General features: G+C 38.0%; 1 protein-coding gene across 1 annotated transcript; it reads left to right on the top strand.

Moving 5' to 3' along the window:
- The first annotated feature begins 3,989 nt into the window (after positions 1–3,989).
- Positions 3,990–12,393, top strand: LOC146459397 (uncharacterized). Its single transcript, XM_085089627.1, has 6 exons — positions 3,990–4,088; positions 4,165–4,230; positions 4,534–4,680; positions 5,154–5,255; positions 6,333–6,507; positions 10,718–12,393. The coding sequence occupies exons 1-6, from the start codon at positions 4,083–4,085 to the stop codon at positions 10,993–10,995; spliced, it is 774 nt and encodes a 257-aa protein (XP_084945753.1). The 5' UTR covers positions 3,990–4,082; the 3' UTR covers positions 10,996–12,393.
- Positions 12,394–19,984: the final 7,591 nt, after the last annotated feature.

A 19,984-nucleotide genomic window follows, 5' to 3' on the forward strand; every position in this document is an offset into this window, starting at 1 on the left:
AAGATGTGAAAAGAGAAAAAAATTCTATTTATTTGGGTTGTCAGTAAAACGGGTAATAATTATAAGTAACGGCGAAACGAGAATCGGCGAGTTTTCCCTTTTATTTAATCTTTTTTTGCTGTGATTTTTGCTTAAATGGCAAGTTCCTGGCAGGAAACAACAATTATCGCCACCTCTCTAGCTTCCCATTTCCCATTTACTATTTTTGGCTGGTACCGGTGCCAGGTAGTGTACAACTGTTGCGTGACAGAGATGGCGTGAGCAAATTGTAAAACTGTGCATTAATGATATTTAAAAATTTTGCCAGCTTGAAAGAAATCGAAATGAATTTTGTTCTTTTGTTATGCTGTCATTTTAAGAGCTAAACCAGACCAGTTCTTTTAAGTGGCGCTCGATGTCATCTTAGCACTAACGGCTTCGACATCGTGCTCTTGGTCAATTGTCGTCAATATCGCTGCTTTCTTTGGATCGGACGTTTAATCTACTGGAACATAGGTGATTTCTTGGTAAGTAATCTATTTCATTTTTTTCTTTGAGTACCCTTTGTAAAAAATTTGCTGTGTGCCATTGGTTAGATTTGATGGAGAGATGGTGTGTTAATCAAGTTGTCCTTCCAATTTGTCTCCTTTGGAGAAATCCATTCTGTAACTTTCTGCTGGGAGCAGCCAATTCCGACAAAAAAAAATAGAAAAAGGTTTAAAGGTGTGCACATCCCCAATGGGTTTCTTCCAGAATAATAATTGGTACTCGGTGGGCCAGCTTGAGATAGGGTAGGAAGCATCTTTTCTTTTCCATACTATTCTTTCATCTTACTTTGATGAACCGTAACTGATGCATGACTGTCTTGTTAATGACTAGCATATTCTTTCAGCCTGGAAAGTCTCAATATGTGCTTAATTTCTGTAGCCACCTTCTTGAAAATCAGCTCAGAAATGTATATTACATTTCATTTAGAGTACGTATCACTTGATGAACCCGACTATCAAGGGAGGCTAATTTGGCGGAAGGACCGCCTGGATTCATGACTTGTTTGTAATGCAAAGCTTTCTTAGATTTCCAACGGGGACATGATCCATAATTTCGTGCAGAATCATTTGCCAGTAATCAGAGACCTATGTTATGTGCAAAAGATTCTGGAATTTCTAAAGGGGGGGGGGGGGGGGGGGAGGAAAACATTGCAGATCGCTAGAAAGAAATCTTTAGTGTAAAGTCGTTTATTCCTCAAAAGCACAAAAGCAGTGATTTTGTACAAGGGATAACGCATTTGCGGCGTGATTTTGTGAAAAGTGGGGGTGACTAGCGTTAGTGCGTGGAAATTTTGTGATTAATGCGATAATATCTATCGATAAACACTTATTTCTTGCGTAAGGTAGTTGATTGCGAAATCTACTAAATCTATATCAAGTAAAGGTCTCGAAATAGTACAAACTTAGGTATAAATTCAGTGAGGGGATTGACTCAATAGAGCCTTTTCAGTTGTAATTACGTGTGTCTAGATTGTTTTCTTTTCAGTTACGTGTGTCATGACATTATCATCATGACAATAATGGGGTTGACAGGCGCCGGCGTTTAGCCTGAATAAAAGTTTTACCCTCACGAGTATACTGTATCTTTTAGAGAACACCCTTTCTTCTATGAAATGAACAATGTCCCCCGTAAATTTTCTTTTGGCGCTGGATTTTCTTCTAGCTTATTAAATGCAATTTATAATTTGCAGGTTTTGCGTGATGGTCACTGAACAAAGCCATGTGCCTGTCACCCTTTTTTTGTATTTTGGCTCAAAGGTTATTTTTGCGTTGTGCGTCTTTTTTTATTATACCTGTTATAGTTTTTATTTAGTGACTCTCGTTCTCATGCCCTTTGTGGCATTGGGTTCAGATTTGCTATGGCTCATTCCAGTCCAGTTTGACAGTACAGCCTCTATTTTTATCTTTGTTAGGATAGGATTTGAACCGTTTAATAATCTTATCATTATCTTGCAGTACTAGACTGCATTTGTATTGCCATGCCCGGCTATTTGCTTTTGTGGCAAGATGTTGTGTTTCTTATCATGGCTATTTGTCTTTTGATCAGTCCTTTCTCATTGTAGCTTCTTTGAATGCTATGCAATGCGCCGTTACTCTTTAGTAAATTGAGAGCTTTAAAAGTCCGCTTTAGTTACGGCTGTGTTTTTGTTATCGCTTCGCTCCGGTCTGTAACTATGAGGTTTGTGTTGCGGGAGCGAGTTAGTATCGATTAGTGTTTTCCTCCTGTGTTTTGATAGCGCCATACAATGATTAGGCAATTCTTCTGTGTTGGCATTGTCGTTGCTCTAACAGGGGCTGCTACGAGTCCTTCGGTCGTGAGTAGATTCTCCATGCAAAGTTTTAGGCAATGGTCTGAATGGTCAGGCAAATTCGACATTTGGCAAGTTTTCTGTCTAAACATACCAAACTATCTGGTACATGGGAAGATGTCTTACACTTCCTTCAGCAATTCGGGAAATTAAAGCCTTCCATCACCGCTAACTGAAGAAGAACTGGACAGAAAGACGGAAATCAGAGAAATCCTAAATAACGGTTTAATCCGGCGCTCAAGTAAAATTTTAGTCACAGTTTAGTAGACCATTGTGAAAACCAACACACAGCGATCACAAGATCAATTGGATACGTTTTGCAGTGTTGGGTCCAAATAAGTCGTACTTTGCCGCCTTGATCGACATCTCTAGCTTCTTTCAAGTTTAAGCTCGCGACCCCTTTTCAACATATCCGACACGGTTACTAATTTTCTCTCAAAACAAACTAACCCTCTAGTTCATCAGAACCGGTGCCTTCAGTGTTCCTTCAGCAATCCGGGAAATTACAGCCTCCCTTCAGAAAACACTTCATGGAAGCCGGACAGAAAGACGGAAATCAGAGAAATTCAATAACAGAGAAATCCGAAGTAACGGTTTAATCCGCGTAAGTAAAATTTTAGTAACAGACGCAGCCATCACGAAGATCAATTGGATACGTTGTGTAGTGTGGGGTCCAAATTAGTCGTACTTTTCCGCCTTGACTGATATCTCTAGCTTCTTACAAGTTTGAACTTGCGACCCTTTTTCAACAAATCAGACATTTACTAATCTTCTCTCTAAACGAACTAAAATATCTGGTACGCGGGAAGATGTCTTACACTTCCTTTAGCAATGCCGGAAACTAAAGCCTTCCTTCACCGCTAACTGAAGAAAACTAGACAGAAAGACGGAAATCAGAGAAATCCTAAATAACGGTTTAATCCGCTCAAGTAAAACTTTAGTCACAGTTTTAAAAACTAACACAGCCATCACAAAGATCAATTGGATACGTTGTGTAGTGTGTGGGCCCAAATTAGTCATACTTTTCCGCCTTGACTGCATGATATCTCTCTTACAAGTTTGAACTCGCGACCCTTTTTCAACAAATCAGACATTTCCTAATCTTCTCTCTAAACAAACTAAAAAATCTGGTACGCGGGAAGATGACTTACACTTCCTTTAGCAATGCCGGAAACTAAAGCCTTCCTTCACCGCTAACTGAAGAGAACTGGACAGAAAGACGGAAACCAGAGAAATCCTAAATAACGGTTTAATCCGCTCAAGTAAAACTTTAGTCACAGTTTTAAAAACTAACACAGCCATCACAAAGATCAATTGGATACGTTGTGTAGTGTGGGGTCCAAATAAGTCGTACTTTCCCGCCTTAATCGACATCTCTAGCTTCTTCCAAGTTTGAACTCGCGACCCTTTTTCAACAAATCCGACACAGTTACTAATCTTCTCTCAAAACAAACTCAAATATCTTGTAAATGGGAAGATGTCTTACACTTCCTTTAGCAATGCTGGAAATTAAAGCCTTCCTTCACCGCTAACTGAAAAGAACTGGACAGAAAGACGGAAATCAGAGAATGAAATCCAATAACAGAGAAATTGTGAATAAACCAGTATTACGTTACTCTAGAAAAACTATAAATTGTAAAACGCACCTCTGCAAATCTTATGATCTCGCGAATGTTTGAAGGCTGTACGTCGATCCGTCTGCTAAAAGCTGCACATTTACACCACCGAACGATAAAGTAAATCTGCCATGAAGGTGACTTTCAGTTAACGTTCATTCTTAAAGCTGATGTTCCTCTTTACTTACTTTCCGTTTTAATTTTGCTTTTCAGATATTCGCAATTACAGTTCTCGGCTTGGAGATTTTATGCCTTCTTGCCGGTTGTACCCATGGAGAGGTTAGTATGAATAGAGAATGCACTGCTCAGTAAGGCTGCTCTCATGATGAGCCAATAAACTAGAGACAACCTGACCTGTTTATTAATTACATGTACAATTGGATGAAGGTCATTTCCATTAAATTGTAAGACACATACATAAATGTTTTATTCTTGAATTGTGTAATTAAATTGAGATATTCTGCGTGAGAAACTCATAGCATTTTCTGTTTAGAAAAAGAAAATTGTTCGCTTTTAGGGCAGGCCAACACATGCATGATCGTCAGTGAAAACTGATTAATATTTCCTTCAAATTTTTTCCAGGTTGATCGTTATAAAATGGATCTCGTGGAGAAGGGGACACCATATTCAGAGGAAATCGATGTCGATGAAAATAACGACGTCGAAGTTTTCCGAGTTCCTGCTCACAATGACGTCGAGGGCGCTGATTTTTACCACGATTTTAAGATGGTGAGCGGACGTAGTAACAATAATAATAATTAGAAAAAGAACCTTATTTAAATGTCAAAGTATTTAGTAGTGAAGTTTTAATTGGGGACACTGCAAAATGACTGAACCAAATTTCCAAACTGAACATAATAGTTGTTAAAATTCCTACTAAACAGGCGGAAGACAGGCCAGTTGGTCATTTTATCCCCTATAAAACGGGGTATATTAGATGTATATACAATGATATTGACCGAGCGGACCAGATCATTTACAAAAACTATAACTTTTTGAAAGTATACCGTTCTGTAATTGTTTCCTGGATTATACTGAAAAGAAACCACAATCGATTCCGGGTCGATTATAAAAGCGATGTAACTGACTTGAGCGTGATATTTTGGTGATGCTTGGGGTGATGCGGTAAGTGGTTTGTTAAAGCGCTTTATCTCTCGTTTTGGAAACCTCTATTATTGATATTTATGCTTCTTGATCTACAGCGTGTCACTGTTACCAGGCTTCTATCTCGAAAAGTCTGTTACATCTCAAAACTGGACTCAGCTATGTCATCGCCAGGGAAACTGAAGGCGGACCTCGATCGGGTAAATAGTCACATTTCGCCCTTTATAGTGAAAACTTGTTGAAATATTCGCCAATAAATTCTCCTTAGTGCTTGTGCCTTGCATTCGAAGAGAATTGCCTCAAAGGTTATCGCCCTGCCTTTAGAGGCCGAGGCAGAAAAGCTTACCTTACAGTAAGCCCGTTAATTATAGACAACAACGTATTGTTGAGCTAATAGAGAGCACAAAATTTATAGTCTATATTGATCATCATGATACATGGAAAAGACATAAAAATGTTATAAGTAAGAAAATCGCCAAGTCTACTGGGATAATTATATAAAGCTAGTTTTTATTTGCATCACAATTTTTCTTCTTTTATTATACTCCGTGCTAATTTACCCCATCTCGAAAACTGTAATTTAATATGGACTTAAACTTGTCAAAAATCCACAAAAAAATATACTTACTCTAAAAACGTGCTGTCCGATTGATTTCAAAGACTGATTACAGAGTCCCTAGTAGACGTCTCTTTACAAAAATGAAAAATTTAGATGTGTTTAGTATTTCAGTATTCACTTCAAGCTAGCTTTTTCGTGTATCTCTATCATAACGCTTTCCTTTTGCAAAATCTTTCAAAGTGGTAGTCAAATTCATTATTACTCAACGAGAAAGTTGGAATAATCCTATCGATTTCATCCTTGCAGAACCAATTTCAAAAAGGTTTTCTATACTTTTTTAAGGACCTAAAATAGGGTACTTCTTACCTACGCGTATCAAATTAGTTTTGCAATATCAATTTCTACTCATGACGCCTCAGTTTTATGCATACCGGCGATACATTACTTTAATTTTAAATCCCTGGGAGGAGACCTCGAAAATCGTTTAAGCTCTGAGCTTCTTTGAGGTATCATCGCCACTATTTATATTTACATTTACGCCACAAATACTCCATCAATGTGTTTCCTTTGTAAATTCGTATAATTATAATTAAACGATGCTGATTATAAACTGTTTGAGGTCATATCAAATAATTACACTGTAAAAGATATGACTCTTCTATCCGTGGCGGTTTTTCTTATTAATGCAGCTATTTCATCTTGCACTGTGATTCCACAGGCAGCTTCCCAGACTGGCACGCTTCCAGAGGAGACAGATTCAAGTCTTGTGACTGTAACTGGACCCGCTAACAGACTTCTTCTCACGAAGGAGATCTTAGACTTTTGCGGAGCTTTGCCGATTTACTACACGGAACACACCAAGGTCGATCCAAGCAATGAAAATGGAACTGCGAGTAAGTACAGGCAGATTTTGAGCTGTTGATAACATCAATGGACCTGGGTAAAGGACAAGTCATAGTGGACTAAAAACAACATGTTGTTTCGGTCAAAGCAGACCAATTGCTTCATTTTCCTTCTCGAAACTCAGATCAGTTTCTCACAGCCACTTCAGTTTCTATTAAGTGGAGATTTCAAGGCATTTCCTAAAAATGTCCTACCTATGACCTACGTTAATAATTAATTGCCAACCAGTCAGCCGAGCAAGACGCGAGGCTGACGAGGCGGCAGTATTTTGAGCCGATGCAAAGAGAAAAAATCTCGAGTGCTGAGTTGTGCTGTGCATGGTAAGTTTTTTTTTTTTGTTTTTTTGAGCGCCAATCACAGAGCGAGTTTTTGGCGCGAGCTTTGAGCCTGAGGGAAGCCTAGAAAAACAAGTTTTTTTAACGATCGTCGATCTAACGATATTCCCGATTTAACGATCAACATTCTGTGTCCCGCGGCCGGCAAAAGTTATTTATAAATCAGGAGTTCGTTTACAACGATATCCCAATTTAACGATATGATTTTGCTGTCCCCTTGCCACATCGTAAAATCGAGGATCGAGGTTCCACTGTATGTTGAATTTGAGACAAAATGGCGCACACGCGCTAGAAGCTTAACTACTCAAGAGGCCAATTTCGCGTTTTCGGAAGGAAAACACACCTTTTCGAAACAGTAAATCAAAAGAGCAACTTCTAAGGAATACTCGACAGTTTCAACAGCGAACATCCAAGCATTAACGACGAAGTGAATGTTCTTCGAGGGCAAATTGTGTTTTTATCAAGCGACGAGCAGGCGGCTATCTCAAAATGACCTGTTGAGCGGCGAACTTTCTTGTAATAATAGAGTGCTTCTAGGTATACAACACACCAATAATTAAAGGTTTGATTGTGAATTTGTACTGAAATACTATTCTAATTATCCGATTTTTCATATTCCGAACAGGTTTTGCAAAATTTTTGAAAAAATTGCTCGGCACGGCTCGATAAATTCGCTTCAAAGTTGACTCGCAATTCGAACGGCTCGATCATTCGCTTCAAAATTGACTAGCAATTCCTTCAAATCGCTTGCGAGTCGTTCCCCTCGCGGCGAAAATTATATGTGTTTGTTTCTTAGGCCTATACAAATTTTTATGTGAATAAATTTTTCATTTGGGAAAGGTCTTTTCTGTGAAGAATACGAGTCGAGAGTATATTTGTACTTTACATTACTACTTTTTACTATTACTACAACTACTACTACTACTACTACTACTACTACTACTACTACTACTACTACTACTACTACTACTACTACTACTACTACTAATACTAATACATTAACAGGCGCAACAACAAACTCAAACTCATCTTCTTGTCGACTTCTAGTTGGAAGGGAGGTTCTTTCATCCGACCACTTATTCCATACTCGTACTGCCCCACTGGTAGCTTTCTTTACATTTGCCGGAGGAATACGGTCAGCAAAGACCGTCTCAAGCAGTTCAAGGCCTAGGTTTGAATGGTGTTCAGAAATCATGAATAATCCCCTGTATCTTCGGTTTGTATGCCTAGGACAGGGTGAAATTTTCCTGGAACATAAAACTCGATGTTTTTCTTTTGCCTTAAAGTGCTACTGTGACGAAATTCGCGTCTTTCAAATCTAAGCCATTTTAAAACATAAACAAGTAGTCTGTACGAGAAAAAGAATGCTGTTTACTATTTTCAAATATCTCTTTTTGTTCCAGAGATATTCAAGTTTGTTAAAATATGCAAATTAGCCAAGTGATGTCGTCATAATATCAACCGAATTTTAATCAAATATTATGAAAAAAGATATCTCAGCCAATTTGTATCAGAAATGCTTGATTCTTTGCAGTGACACTGTTCTAGGTACGCTCCACAATATGAGCTTATCAGTTTTGTTACCATAGCAACATACTGGGTTCCAGTCCTCCCTGATACTTAAGGCTTCGCTGGCCACCGTTGGCGTTCTGTTTTGATATTTGAAAGTGGTGCCTCATCTGCATGATCCAGAAAGCGTATAAATATGTTAGGTCGAGTTTGTGGCCTTGTTAAATGTTTTTCAAGCTGAAAATCACTAAAATATTGAAATCAGGTTGGAGGGGACTGGAAAAGAGTGAGTTGCCATGGGAACCGAATGTTTTATAGCCGTAGGTGTATTGCCTTTAGAACTATCATCCTGCCAGGTTTCAATGGTCTCTGCTGTAAATTGGCTGAGATAGCTCTATTTATATACTTTATGTTATATTGAGTTGATAGTATGACGTCATCAGTCATCTCATTTACATATTTTACACATTTTTCAAAGTTAAATATCTCCGGAACCAATGCAGATATTTAGAAACGATAAACGGCGTTTTTAATCTTTCCTAGAATTCTATGTGATAAACCTTAAAATTCAACAGGTAAAAATTTGATCACAGTAGCACTTTAACGTATAATTTTGATCACGTGACACATCACTTGACCAAAAACTTAAAATTTCGTAAATCGGCGATACGGCGGCGAATTTTTTTTACATAGATAACTGAATTAGTGTTTCCGAAGTAGATTTAAAATATTGAACATTCTACGTTTGGAATGATTGTCCTCAAATTTTTAAATTGGAGAAATTAACAATCAAAGGTTGAATTGTGGAGAAATAACCTCAGTTGTCCTGACAAATTTTCTCTGAAGAACAATGGACGATCATTCCAAACGTGAAGGGACGGAGATATTTAATCTTTATCAGAAACGCGTATTTGTTTGATGTTTTTTCTTAAAACTGGCGCCTACCTGTCAAATCTTTGCTTTTTTCACGAAAACGGTCACGTGATCTTTAGCACTACTTATTATGCTTAGAAATTTTAAGAATGATAAGACCTTTTTATCTGCCAAATGTCAGTTCAGTGTCATTCAATTTGTTAAAGTTATCTCGAATAAACCATTTTTCCTATTAAAAGCCCTTAATTAACCCAGACCTTAAACTGCTTGAGGTGTAAGAAGTTTTCGGTTAAAAAATACTTCATCTTCACAATCGCACATCGTTGTTTCCAAAGAACGATAGCCGACTGCTCACTATCTCCAAATGTAGCCACATGTAGTGTACTGAATGCAGTGATTATCCAAAAGTGACAAGCTTGTGTACCACGCATACCAACAGAAAATAAAACAATTGTTTATACATATTGTTGTGTGAATAATCCAGAACTAAATTTAATCCCACTGTGTACAAGGAAACAAAAGGCATTGTCTACGCACTGTTGTCAAACGTTCAGAAAACAGTTCAGAAAAACATCTTTACAGCCGAAATCTCACTGCCTACTATCTGCCATTAAAAAATGTTGTGTATTAGACTTCCACCTGGAATATAATAAGCATTTGATTCTTCAAGGTCTTTGTTTCTATTAGGAGTCGTCACCTACCGAAAAAATAAGCATGTTATTGACCTGTCCTTCGGGGATATGTGATATATGTCGCATATTCCCTCGCAACGGCCAGGTCGATAACCCTCACATATTGCTCCTTTTAACATATAATGATCAAAGGCGCATTCACAGCAAAAAAACTCAAGTGTGATAAATTAAACTTAGTAGGCATCAATACGTTCCTGATAGAAAAAAAAATTCAGTGATATCGCGTTTACAGAAAGGAAGCAAAAATCCCAAACTTACAACGATGTCTCTTTTCTGTAATTTACATGCCAAAAAATATGTCACCTTAGTCTGTGATTTTGATAAAGCAGTCACACGAGATAATAACTAATAAAATCTTCCTTTCCCATCAAATTGTTCCTTTAGCCTCTAGGCTCCAATTACCTTAATTACTTTTCTTATTATTCTATTTAATTCACCTGTGATGTACATAACGATCCTCTGTAAATAGTTAAAGTGCGAGTTCATAAATTTTGTTGTCGTTGTTGTTGTTGGAGTGGGGGTGGGGGTGAGGGTTAATTAAGTTGTTGTCAGCCTGAATGCAGTTTAGTTATTTAAAACTAAATTTTATTTCAGGGAATTATTTAAATTCACTGTCTGTGATAATGGATAACACCATACAACGAGGGTGCTGAAATATCCTATTTTCTGGGAGATAAAGCCATGAGCAACTATAATATATTTTTCCAGTCCTTAAGGAAAGCTCTTCTAGGAGAGGAGAGTACCCCACAGTGTGAAGCCAAAAACTCATCTGTCTATCATTTGCTTTGCAGTTATCCGAAACAGACGTCAGAAACGGGACTTTTTTATAACTCGCTCTAAGTCTTGCCTTAGAAAGCTTGGAAGGGATCCGTTCGAATACATTAAGAGAGATGGTTGCTTTGATTGGCATACAAATTGGGATTTAACATGCAAAATACAAGTCATGAACAACTTCCGTTATGTTACATGCAATAGTCAGGTACCACTCGGTAGATTGCGATGGAAGTGCAAATCTGTGCACAAAAGTTCTCGGACTCCAATCTGTTGTGACTACATATGCCCTACCTAAGAGCTGCGAATCAGTGTTCCTTGCCAGCGGAACCGCAATTTAGATTTGTTAACATTTTGAATGTTTCTACTCGTTTAGTTTTCCTGGTAAAAATTTGATTTTGATTTGAAGTACACGTTAAAGTTTAGGACAGAGTCACTAAAAACATATAACTTTCGACACTTCTTGGCACTCTCTCTTTAGGACGAACCGGGCACAGGTTTATGGGCATTTTTTTCTGCCCTACTTATTTTTCTTAAGTTACTGTTAAACCTATGTTAAACGGTCACCCTTGCGAAACGGCTCATTGACCCGCTTAATACAAGTGTAACTGAAGTAAAAAGATATCTAGTCTGAAATGTCAACCGTCTCCTCCCCCTAACCCGCAGGGGGCGCGGAATTTGACGAAGGAGGAAAGCCACACAGGACGAATTGGCCAGTAAAAAATTTCTACTTCCTTTTGTCATCTGTAAAGTGAAATTACACCATTTGGTTACCAGAAGGACCATGCGTACAGTTACTGTTTAGCACATGTGAAGACAATAAAAATACACTCGTTGGGACTTTGTAATAAGGTGACCGCTAACTAGAGGTCGTTTTTACCGCGAATCAGGGAAGCCGTTTTCAGGAGTTTAAGAAATGGCCACTCAAAAGAGCTAGTAAGCCCTTAATACAGGTTTAACTGTTTTATGTGTTTCTATGAATTTTCTTTTGCTAGTTTGCAATATATTTCTTTGCTTTGTCATGATGTGCCCCATTTTTGTACCGCATCGAACATTCTAAAGTAAAAACAATGGCAGGTCAAGTGCTTGTGTGATCTGAATCCAAATAGTTACGTAAATAATAGGTGCTAGGGAGGCACTCTGAATTTCAAGTTTGATTTTTGAAAAAAAAATGTCTTGGTTGGCTCGTTTCTGTTTGTGCGACTACATTTGGCAATTTTCAATTAAATGCTCGCTGAAAAATTTGGCTTCTACTGACAAATTTGCATACTGAATTATTGACCAAAAAATAACCGCTCAGATCATAAAGGTTTTATTGAATGTGGAAAAAATATTTATCGGAAATCCTCTCCAAAGAAATGTCGAAAATTTATTACATTTATTACACGCATTTCCTTTTGCTTTTGCTAAAAATGGCTAAGTGATTTTAAACTTGATTTTCAAAATAGATTGAAAAAATAGTTTAGTCTACAATAGAACAACGTTGTTGATAGCTCAAGTATAGAGTACATAAAACTATTCTGAGGCAGTTTACGCTATTGTAAAGCAAAATTGTTACCACCTCAAGTGTAAAGAAAATGATTGATCGTGGGTTATGTTACCAAGCTATATAATCATTGTAATGGTACGTTTAAGTCATATCTTTATATGTATCTGATTTGACTTTTAATGAAATAAATAAATATCCTTTGCTGGCCTTGTTGTTTTTCTCCTCTATAGTTTTTTAACTATACTTAAACAATCATAAGACCCTCTGCCCAGCTGATACCTCTTACTTCCGTAAATAATGAACCTCAGTAGAGATCCGTGTGGATACATTTTTTTAAAATGACTGATACCAGCTGTACATTATATGGTGAAAGTGGTTCAGTTTTAGTCCGTTGTTGTTGTTGTTGACTCGAGCTATTACACAACCTTACAGCAGCAGGCAACTTTGACATGATAACGAATATCAAAGAACCATCATATCGCGCTTTTTGGAGCTTCTCTATAGTGATCAACAGACGTTTTTTCATAGAGCATTTAGTTCAGTTTTGGAAGGAAAAAGTCCACCTGAAATGTTAAGGACGGTGCATACTTTCGCTACTACACATACGTTCTGCGCATCCCCAGATACTCGGGTTTCCTATGGGTGGTGGCGCGAATTAAAGTTATGCTGATAAAGCAGAACTTAGCAAGTGCTATTGGTATCCAAAAAGAAAATTGGGTGTAACCATGCATTTTTCAGAGATAATAAAGCTTCAATTTGAAAAACAAAAACGCCATACATTGCTTTGTATTTTACTGTTTCTCAGAATAATTGTTGCTTAATTATCTTTCAAAAATGCCCCGCTACCCCCAATTTTCTTTCTAGATTCCAGTAGCCCATACTAAGATCTGCTTTGCCCGTATAGTCATAAACTGTACAAAACTACTTCTGTATAAGTAGGCACTGTCCTTAAACAATCCTTAAAGGGGTAGTGTCACCTATTGGTAATTTCATTTTTAATAGCCAACAAACCTTTTTTGTATTGATGGAAGTGTTAACATAATGGTTTAGTTCTTTTACGAATTACCTGCTACTATACAAAAACTAGGATGAATTATCTGTGGCTGCGGATGGCTAAGATGGAAATAGATCGCAACGTATATAAAAAAAATTTGGCCAATTATGTCAAGTTCCTCAGGACTATGTATTTTGGAGAAATCGCTGATAAACCTGATTATAGTTTGTTCTTCTTAGAAGAAATCATTCAATATTTTCCTAAAACTCGGTGCTAAGAGCAATATGATGTTACAGGAAGCGGGGTACCTTGTCAAATATTTGATCCATCGTTTTGATAGTCAAGTCAAGTCAAGTCGTCTTTACTTTTTAAGTTTGACCGTTTAAAAACAGGGTGGCCTTTTAGCTCTAGGCTCAGGATATCAATAGAGGCCTTGCGTAATTGACTACAACTGAGAAATAATAAAACGGATCTTCAATATGTACAGTAACTTTAAACGGTGTTTTACTGTTTAGTTCAGTGGCAACTGATTTTGACATGAAAAGGTTGTTTTTTAAGTTGTTTGTTGCTAATCAAATGTAATACACTTTGTGTACGTCAGTTCATAAACTTCAGTGGACAGTTATCAGGTTATCAAGTGAAATAGCAGTCAAACTGAGATTTATCATTTAGATTGCCAGATCCGGTTCTTTGGCGCAGCCTATGCTTGTTTGTCCTATAGTTAAAACGGTAAATATACGCCTATACATGTTTTGAAAGGAAACCCAACAAATTGGAATTTCAGAAAAACTTATTATTCTAGTGGCGAATGAAAAAATGTGCCCCTCTTTAAATTGTTCCTCTCTCGACTGTATTTTAGTATTTTTTTCTTCTATTTTATAACATTTTCTGTCACTCAACTTACTCCATTGTGAGTATTGTAAGTATTAGTAGTACTGTACCTCGTGTAGGCCGATTGTATTGTAGTGTGTATAGTAAATATTGTTAGTACTGTAAGTTTAATAATAAGTACTGACGACGCTCGGCAGCTACTCTAAGCATTTCCAATGCAACAATTGTCAGCGTTACTGCAGATCCCGAGCAGGTCTGACCGCCCACATGAGAGCCTGTTTGAGTTAGGCCTCAACTCAAACACAAGACAGTCATCCTCGGCAACGCAGGACAGCCATTATTATTATTAAGTATTGTAAATACTGTCATTATTAAGATTAATAATAATAATAATAATAATAATAATAATAATAATAAATCATTTACATGTGACTGAGATTTGTACGATGTCAAAATTTATGGGTGTGCAAACCCAAGTTGTACACAAGAACACGGTTTTTCCATTTCACTTCAGAGGACAGTTGTCTCGAACAAGAAACAGAAAAAATATATACAAAGATCGCAAGACAAAATTAATGTCCAGTACAAACCCTCAACTATTAGTTGGTTGGTTAGCCAAGTGCGAGAAATCGAGCGCGAACCATCTCGTTCTTCGCGCTCGATGTCGCGCTCATCCTTACAGACTCAGGAGCAGTAAGTCGGGTGAAAGGGATTACTTTCCGCCATGAAATTCCCTTCCACCCGACCAACTACCCCTGGCTCTACGAAATCACGTTATCAGACATCCAAACCCAACCCTATCAAAATCGTATACTTTCCGTCGCCATGCATCTGATTGCAGCTTTTTCTGTCTTTCGACCAGTTTAGCATCTTGCGTCAGACAGAACGATAGATCAAATTCAGAAAAAAAAAAAAAAGGAATTACGCAATTAAGCAAATGAACTCAGGATAAAGAAGTGACCTTTGATTTCATGGTGATTTGAAGCAAGCGATTGTTAAGCACAGTGATTCACGGCACAGGGCTTTGTTTAGTCAGTATCAATGCTCCAATACCTAGTAAAGTCAGCAAACCCACATTAAATGTACAAAAGAAACTAAATCACGCCCTGGTCGATAGACCGTAAGGAAAAGCGGTCAACATGGAGAATGGAGTCGTGCAGGCCTTCCACCACATCCCTGGGCGGCCGTAGAAAATTGCGACAGACGAGAGATCAAGGGAACGCGCTTCATGTTCAAAAATTGAGTAATTTCGAAGAGAAGTGATTTAAACTTGACAGCGAAAAGGAGAGTGAGTTATACTGTAAGTGAAGTATACCGTCAAGAATTTGGGTACATTTGTGCTGCGGGGACCACGATCAACGGATGCAACACGAAGGAAACGGCGAAAAGAACAACAGGAATTTTGTCAGAATGATCGCGTGATTGAGTAAAAAAAGCGACAGTGGAATCTTCCGAGTCGATGAAACGCCTAGAAAGCTAAAAAGAGGATCGACAAGGAAATAAATGAACTAAAATACCACGCGGAACCGGCAGATGAGCTATTTTGGAGACAATGAATTCATGGAGACAGAAATTGCCGTAAATGAAGGTTGAAAAATAATCGACAAAATTACGGATGGTGACTGGAAGGAATAAAAAATAAGACTTTGCGGGGAGTTTCACAGTCAGGAAGATCGAATTCTTCATGTGGATTCAAGGGTGGGACAAAAGAGGAAACCTATCCTTCAAGACAGGATCTCGAGTTAGGATATTTGCTGATTTCGAACCAGCCAGGATCTCGAGTCGGGTTCTTGAGTCAGGATTTGAGCAAGGATCTCGAGTCTGGATCTCGAGTTAGGATTTTGAGTCTCGATTTCGGCGGAAAGATCTGAAAAGAGAAAAAACTTCTATCGTTTTGAGTTGTCAGTACTGAAACGCGTAACACTGAAGCAACGTCGAAACGAGATTCACGTATAATAGGGAATTTTTCCCTTTTATTTAATCAGGAGTACCCAATGGAAAAGCTCCTCAGATTACTCACTACTTGGGCTGAAATTCTGCTGACTGGGAACTTAAGTAAGAACAAAAATCCTGGCTAGGAATTTACCGCAAACACTTTACTTGCTGTGATTTTTGCTTTAATGTCGTTCCTGACTGGAAACAACAATTATCGCTGCCTCTCTAGCTTCCCATTTCCCATTTGCTATTTTTGGCTGGTACCGGTGCCAGGTAGTGTACAACTGTTGCGTGACAGAGATGGCGTGTGCAAATTGTAAAACTGTGCATTAATGATTTTTAAAAATTTTTCCAGCTCGAAAGAAATCGAACTAACTTTTGTTCTTTTGTTACGTTGTCATTTTTAGAGCTAAAACAGACCCAGTTCTTTTACGTTGCGCTCGATGCTATCTTAGCACCAATGGTTTCGACACCGTCCTCTTGGTCAATTGTCGTCAATATCGCTGCTTTCTTTTGATCGAACATTTAATCTACTGGAACATTGGTGATTTCTTGGTAAGTAGTCTATTTTTTTTTTCTTTTTTTTTTTTGCCTTCAAACTGAATACCCTTTGTAAAGAATTTGCTGCGTGTCATCTTTGTCGTGTGATACAACTTACTAAGAACTGGTATTTCTTATGTCTCCATGCAATATAATACAATGCAATACTTTATTGACAATCCCCATAGTTGCCCTTCCCATTTGTCTCCTTTGGAGAAATCGTTCCAGAATTGCGAGGTGAGAATCCATTCTGTAATTTTCTGCGGGGAGCAGCCATTTCCGACAAAATAATAAAAAAATGTTTGGAGGTGTCCACATCCCCAATGGCTTTCTTCCAGAATAATAATTGGTACTCGGTGGGCCAGCTTGAGATAGGGTAGAAAGCATCTTTTCTTTTTCATACTATTCTTTCATCTTACTTTGATGAACCGTAACTGATTAGCATATTCCTTCAGCCTGGAAAGTCTCAAAATGTGTTTAATTTCTGTAGCCATTTTCTTGAAAATCAGCTCAGAAATGTATATTACATTTCATTTAGAGTACGTATCACTTGATGAACCCGATCAAGGGAGGCTAATTTGGCGGAAGGGCTGCCTGCATTCATGACTTGTTTGTAATGCAAAGCTTTCTTATGTTTTCCAACGGCGACATGATCCATAATTTCGTGCAGAATGATTTGCCAGTAATCAGAGACCTATGTTATGTGCAAAAGATTCTGGGATTGCTAAGGGCCGGAGGCAAACATTTCAAGTCGCTAGAAAGAAATGTTTAGTGTGAAGCTCTTAATTCCTCAAAAGCACAAAAGCAGTAATTTTGTACAAAGGATAACGCATTTGCGCCGTGATTTTGTGTTTGTGAGAAGTGGAGGTGACTAGTGTTAGTGCGTGGAAATTATAAAATCTATCGATAAACAGTTATTTCTTGCGTAAGGTAGTTGATTGCGAAATCTACTGAATAAAACTTAGGTATAAATTCAGTGAGGGGGTTGACTCAATAAAGCCTTTTCAGTTGTAATTACGTGTGTCGAGATTGTTTTTTTTTTTAGTTACGTCTGTCATGACATTATCATCATGACAATAATGGGGTTGACAGGCGTGTTTTAGCCTGAATAAAAGTTTTGCCCTCATGAGTATACTGTATCTTTTAGAGAACACCCTTTCTTCTATGAAATGAACAATGTCCCCTGTAACTTTTCTTTTGGCGCTGGATTTTCTTCAAGCTTGTTAAATGCAATTTATAATTTGGAGGTTTTGCGTGATGGTCACTGAACAAAGCCGTGTACCTGTCGCATTTTTTTTTTTTTTTTTGTATTTTGATCTCAAAGGTTATTTTTGCGTTATGCGTCCTTTTTATTATACCTCTTATAGTTTTTATTTAGTGAATGTCGTTCTCATGCCCTTTGTGGCATTTGGTTCAGATTTGCTATGGCTCATTCCAGTGCGTCTTTTGACAGTACAGCTTTTTTTTTTTATCTTGGCTTACGGTACTCTTGTAAGGATAGGATTTGAACCGTTTAATAATCTTACTATTAACTTGCAGTATTTCAATGTTGCTTTTGTGGCAAGATGTTGTGTTTCTTATTACGGCTATTTGTCTTTTGATCCTTTCTTTAGCATTGTAGCTTCTTTGAAAGCTATGCAATTTGTTACTCTTTAGTAAATTGAGAGCTTTAAAAGTCCGCTCTAGTTACGGCTGTGTTTTTGTTATCGCTTCGCTCCGGTCTGTAACTATGAGGTTTGTGTTGCGGGAGCTTAGCATCGATTAGTATTTTCCTCCTGTGTTATGATAGCGCTATACAATGATTAGGCAATTCTTCTGTGTTGGCATTGTCGTTGCTCTGGACAGGGGCTGCTACGAGTCCTTCGGTCGTGAGTAGATTCGGCATGCAACATTTTAGGCAATGGTCTGAATGGTCGGGCAAATTCGACATTTGCCAAGTTTTCTGTTTGAACATACCAAACTATCCGGTATATGGGAAGATGACTTACACTTCCTTCAGCAATTCGGGAAATTAAAACCTTCCATCACCGCTAACTGAAGAAGAACTGGACAGAAAGACGGAAATCAGAGAAATCCTAAATAACGGTTTAATCAGGCGCTCAAGTAAAATTTTAGTTAGTTTAGTAGACCATTGTGAAAATCAACACACAGCAATCACAACTGAGATCAATTGGATACGTTTTGCAGAGTTGGGTCCGTATAAGTCGTACTTTGCCGCCTTGATCGACATCTCTGGCTTCTTCCAAGTTTAAGCTCGCGACCCTTTTTCAACATATCCGACACAGTTTCTAATTTTCTATCAAAACAAACTAACTCTCGGGTTCATGGGAACGGGCGTTCAGTCTTCCTTCAGCAATTCGGGAAATTACAGCCTCCCTTCAGAACACACTTCATGGAAGCCGGACAGAAAGACAGAAATCAGAGAAATTCGATAACAGAGAAATCCGAAATAACGCTTTAATCCGGATAAGTAAAATTCTAGTCACAGACGCAGCCATCACGAAGATTAATTGGATACGTTGTGTAGTGTGGGGTCCAAATTAGTCGTACTTTCCCGCCTTGACTGATATCTCTAGCTTCTTACAAGTTTGAACTGGCGACCCTTTTTCAACAAATCAGACATTTACTAATCTTCTCTCTAAACAAACTCAAATATCTGGTAAATGGGAAGATGTCTTACACTTCCTTTAGCAATGCTGGAAATTAAAGCCTTCCTTCACCGCTAACTGAAGAGAACTGGACAGAAAGACGGAAATCAGAGAAATCGGAAATAACGGTTTACTCCGCTCAAGCAAAACTTTAGTCACAGTTTAAAAACCTAACACAGCCATCACAAAGATCAATTGGATACGTTGTGCAGTGTGGGGTCCAAATAAGTCGTACTTTCCCGCCTTGATTGACATTTCTGGCTTCTTCCAAGTTTGAACTCGCGACCCTTTTTTAACAAATCCGACACAGTTACTAATCTTCTCTCTAAACAAACTCAAATATCTGGTAAATGGGAAGATGTCTTACACTTCCTTTAGCAATGCTGGAAATTAAAGCCTTCCTTCACCGCTAACTGAAGAGAACTAGACAGAAAGGCGGAAATCAGAGAAATCTGAAATAATGGTTTAATCCGCTCAAGTAAAACGTAAGTCACAGTTTTAAAAACTAACACAGCCATCACAAAGATCAATTGGATACGTTGTGCAGTGTGGGGTCCAAATTAGTCGTACTTTCCCGCCTTGATCGACATCTCTGGCTTCTTCCAAGTTTAACTGAACTCGTGACCCTTTTTCAACAAATCCGACACAGTTACTAATCTTCTCTCAAAACAAACTCAAATATCTGGTAAATAGGAAGATGTCTTACACTTCCTTTAGCAATGCTGGAAATTAAAGCCTTCCTTCACCGCTAACTGAAGAGAACTGGACAGAAAGACGGAAATCAGAGAATGAAATCCAATAACAGAGAAATTGTGAATAAACCAGTATTACCTTACTCTAGAAAAACTAT

This window comes from Pavona decussata, unplaced genomic scaffold (assembly GCF_977016875.1).
Source record: "Pavona decussata unplaced genomic scaffold, jaPavDecu1.1 SCAFFOLD_219, whole genome shotgun sequence".
NCBI classification, from domain to species: domain Eukaryota; kingdom Metazoa; phylum Cnidaria; class Anthozoa; order Scleractinia; family Agariciidae; genus Pavona; species Pavona decussata.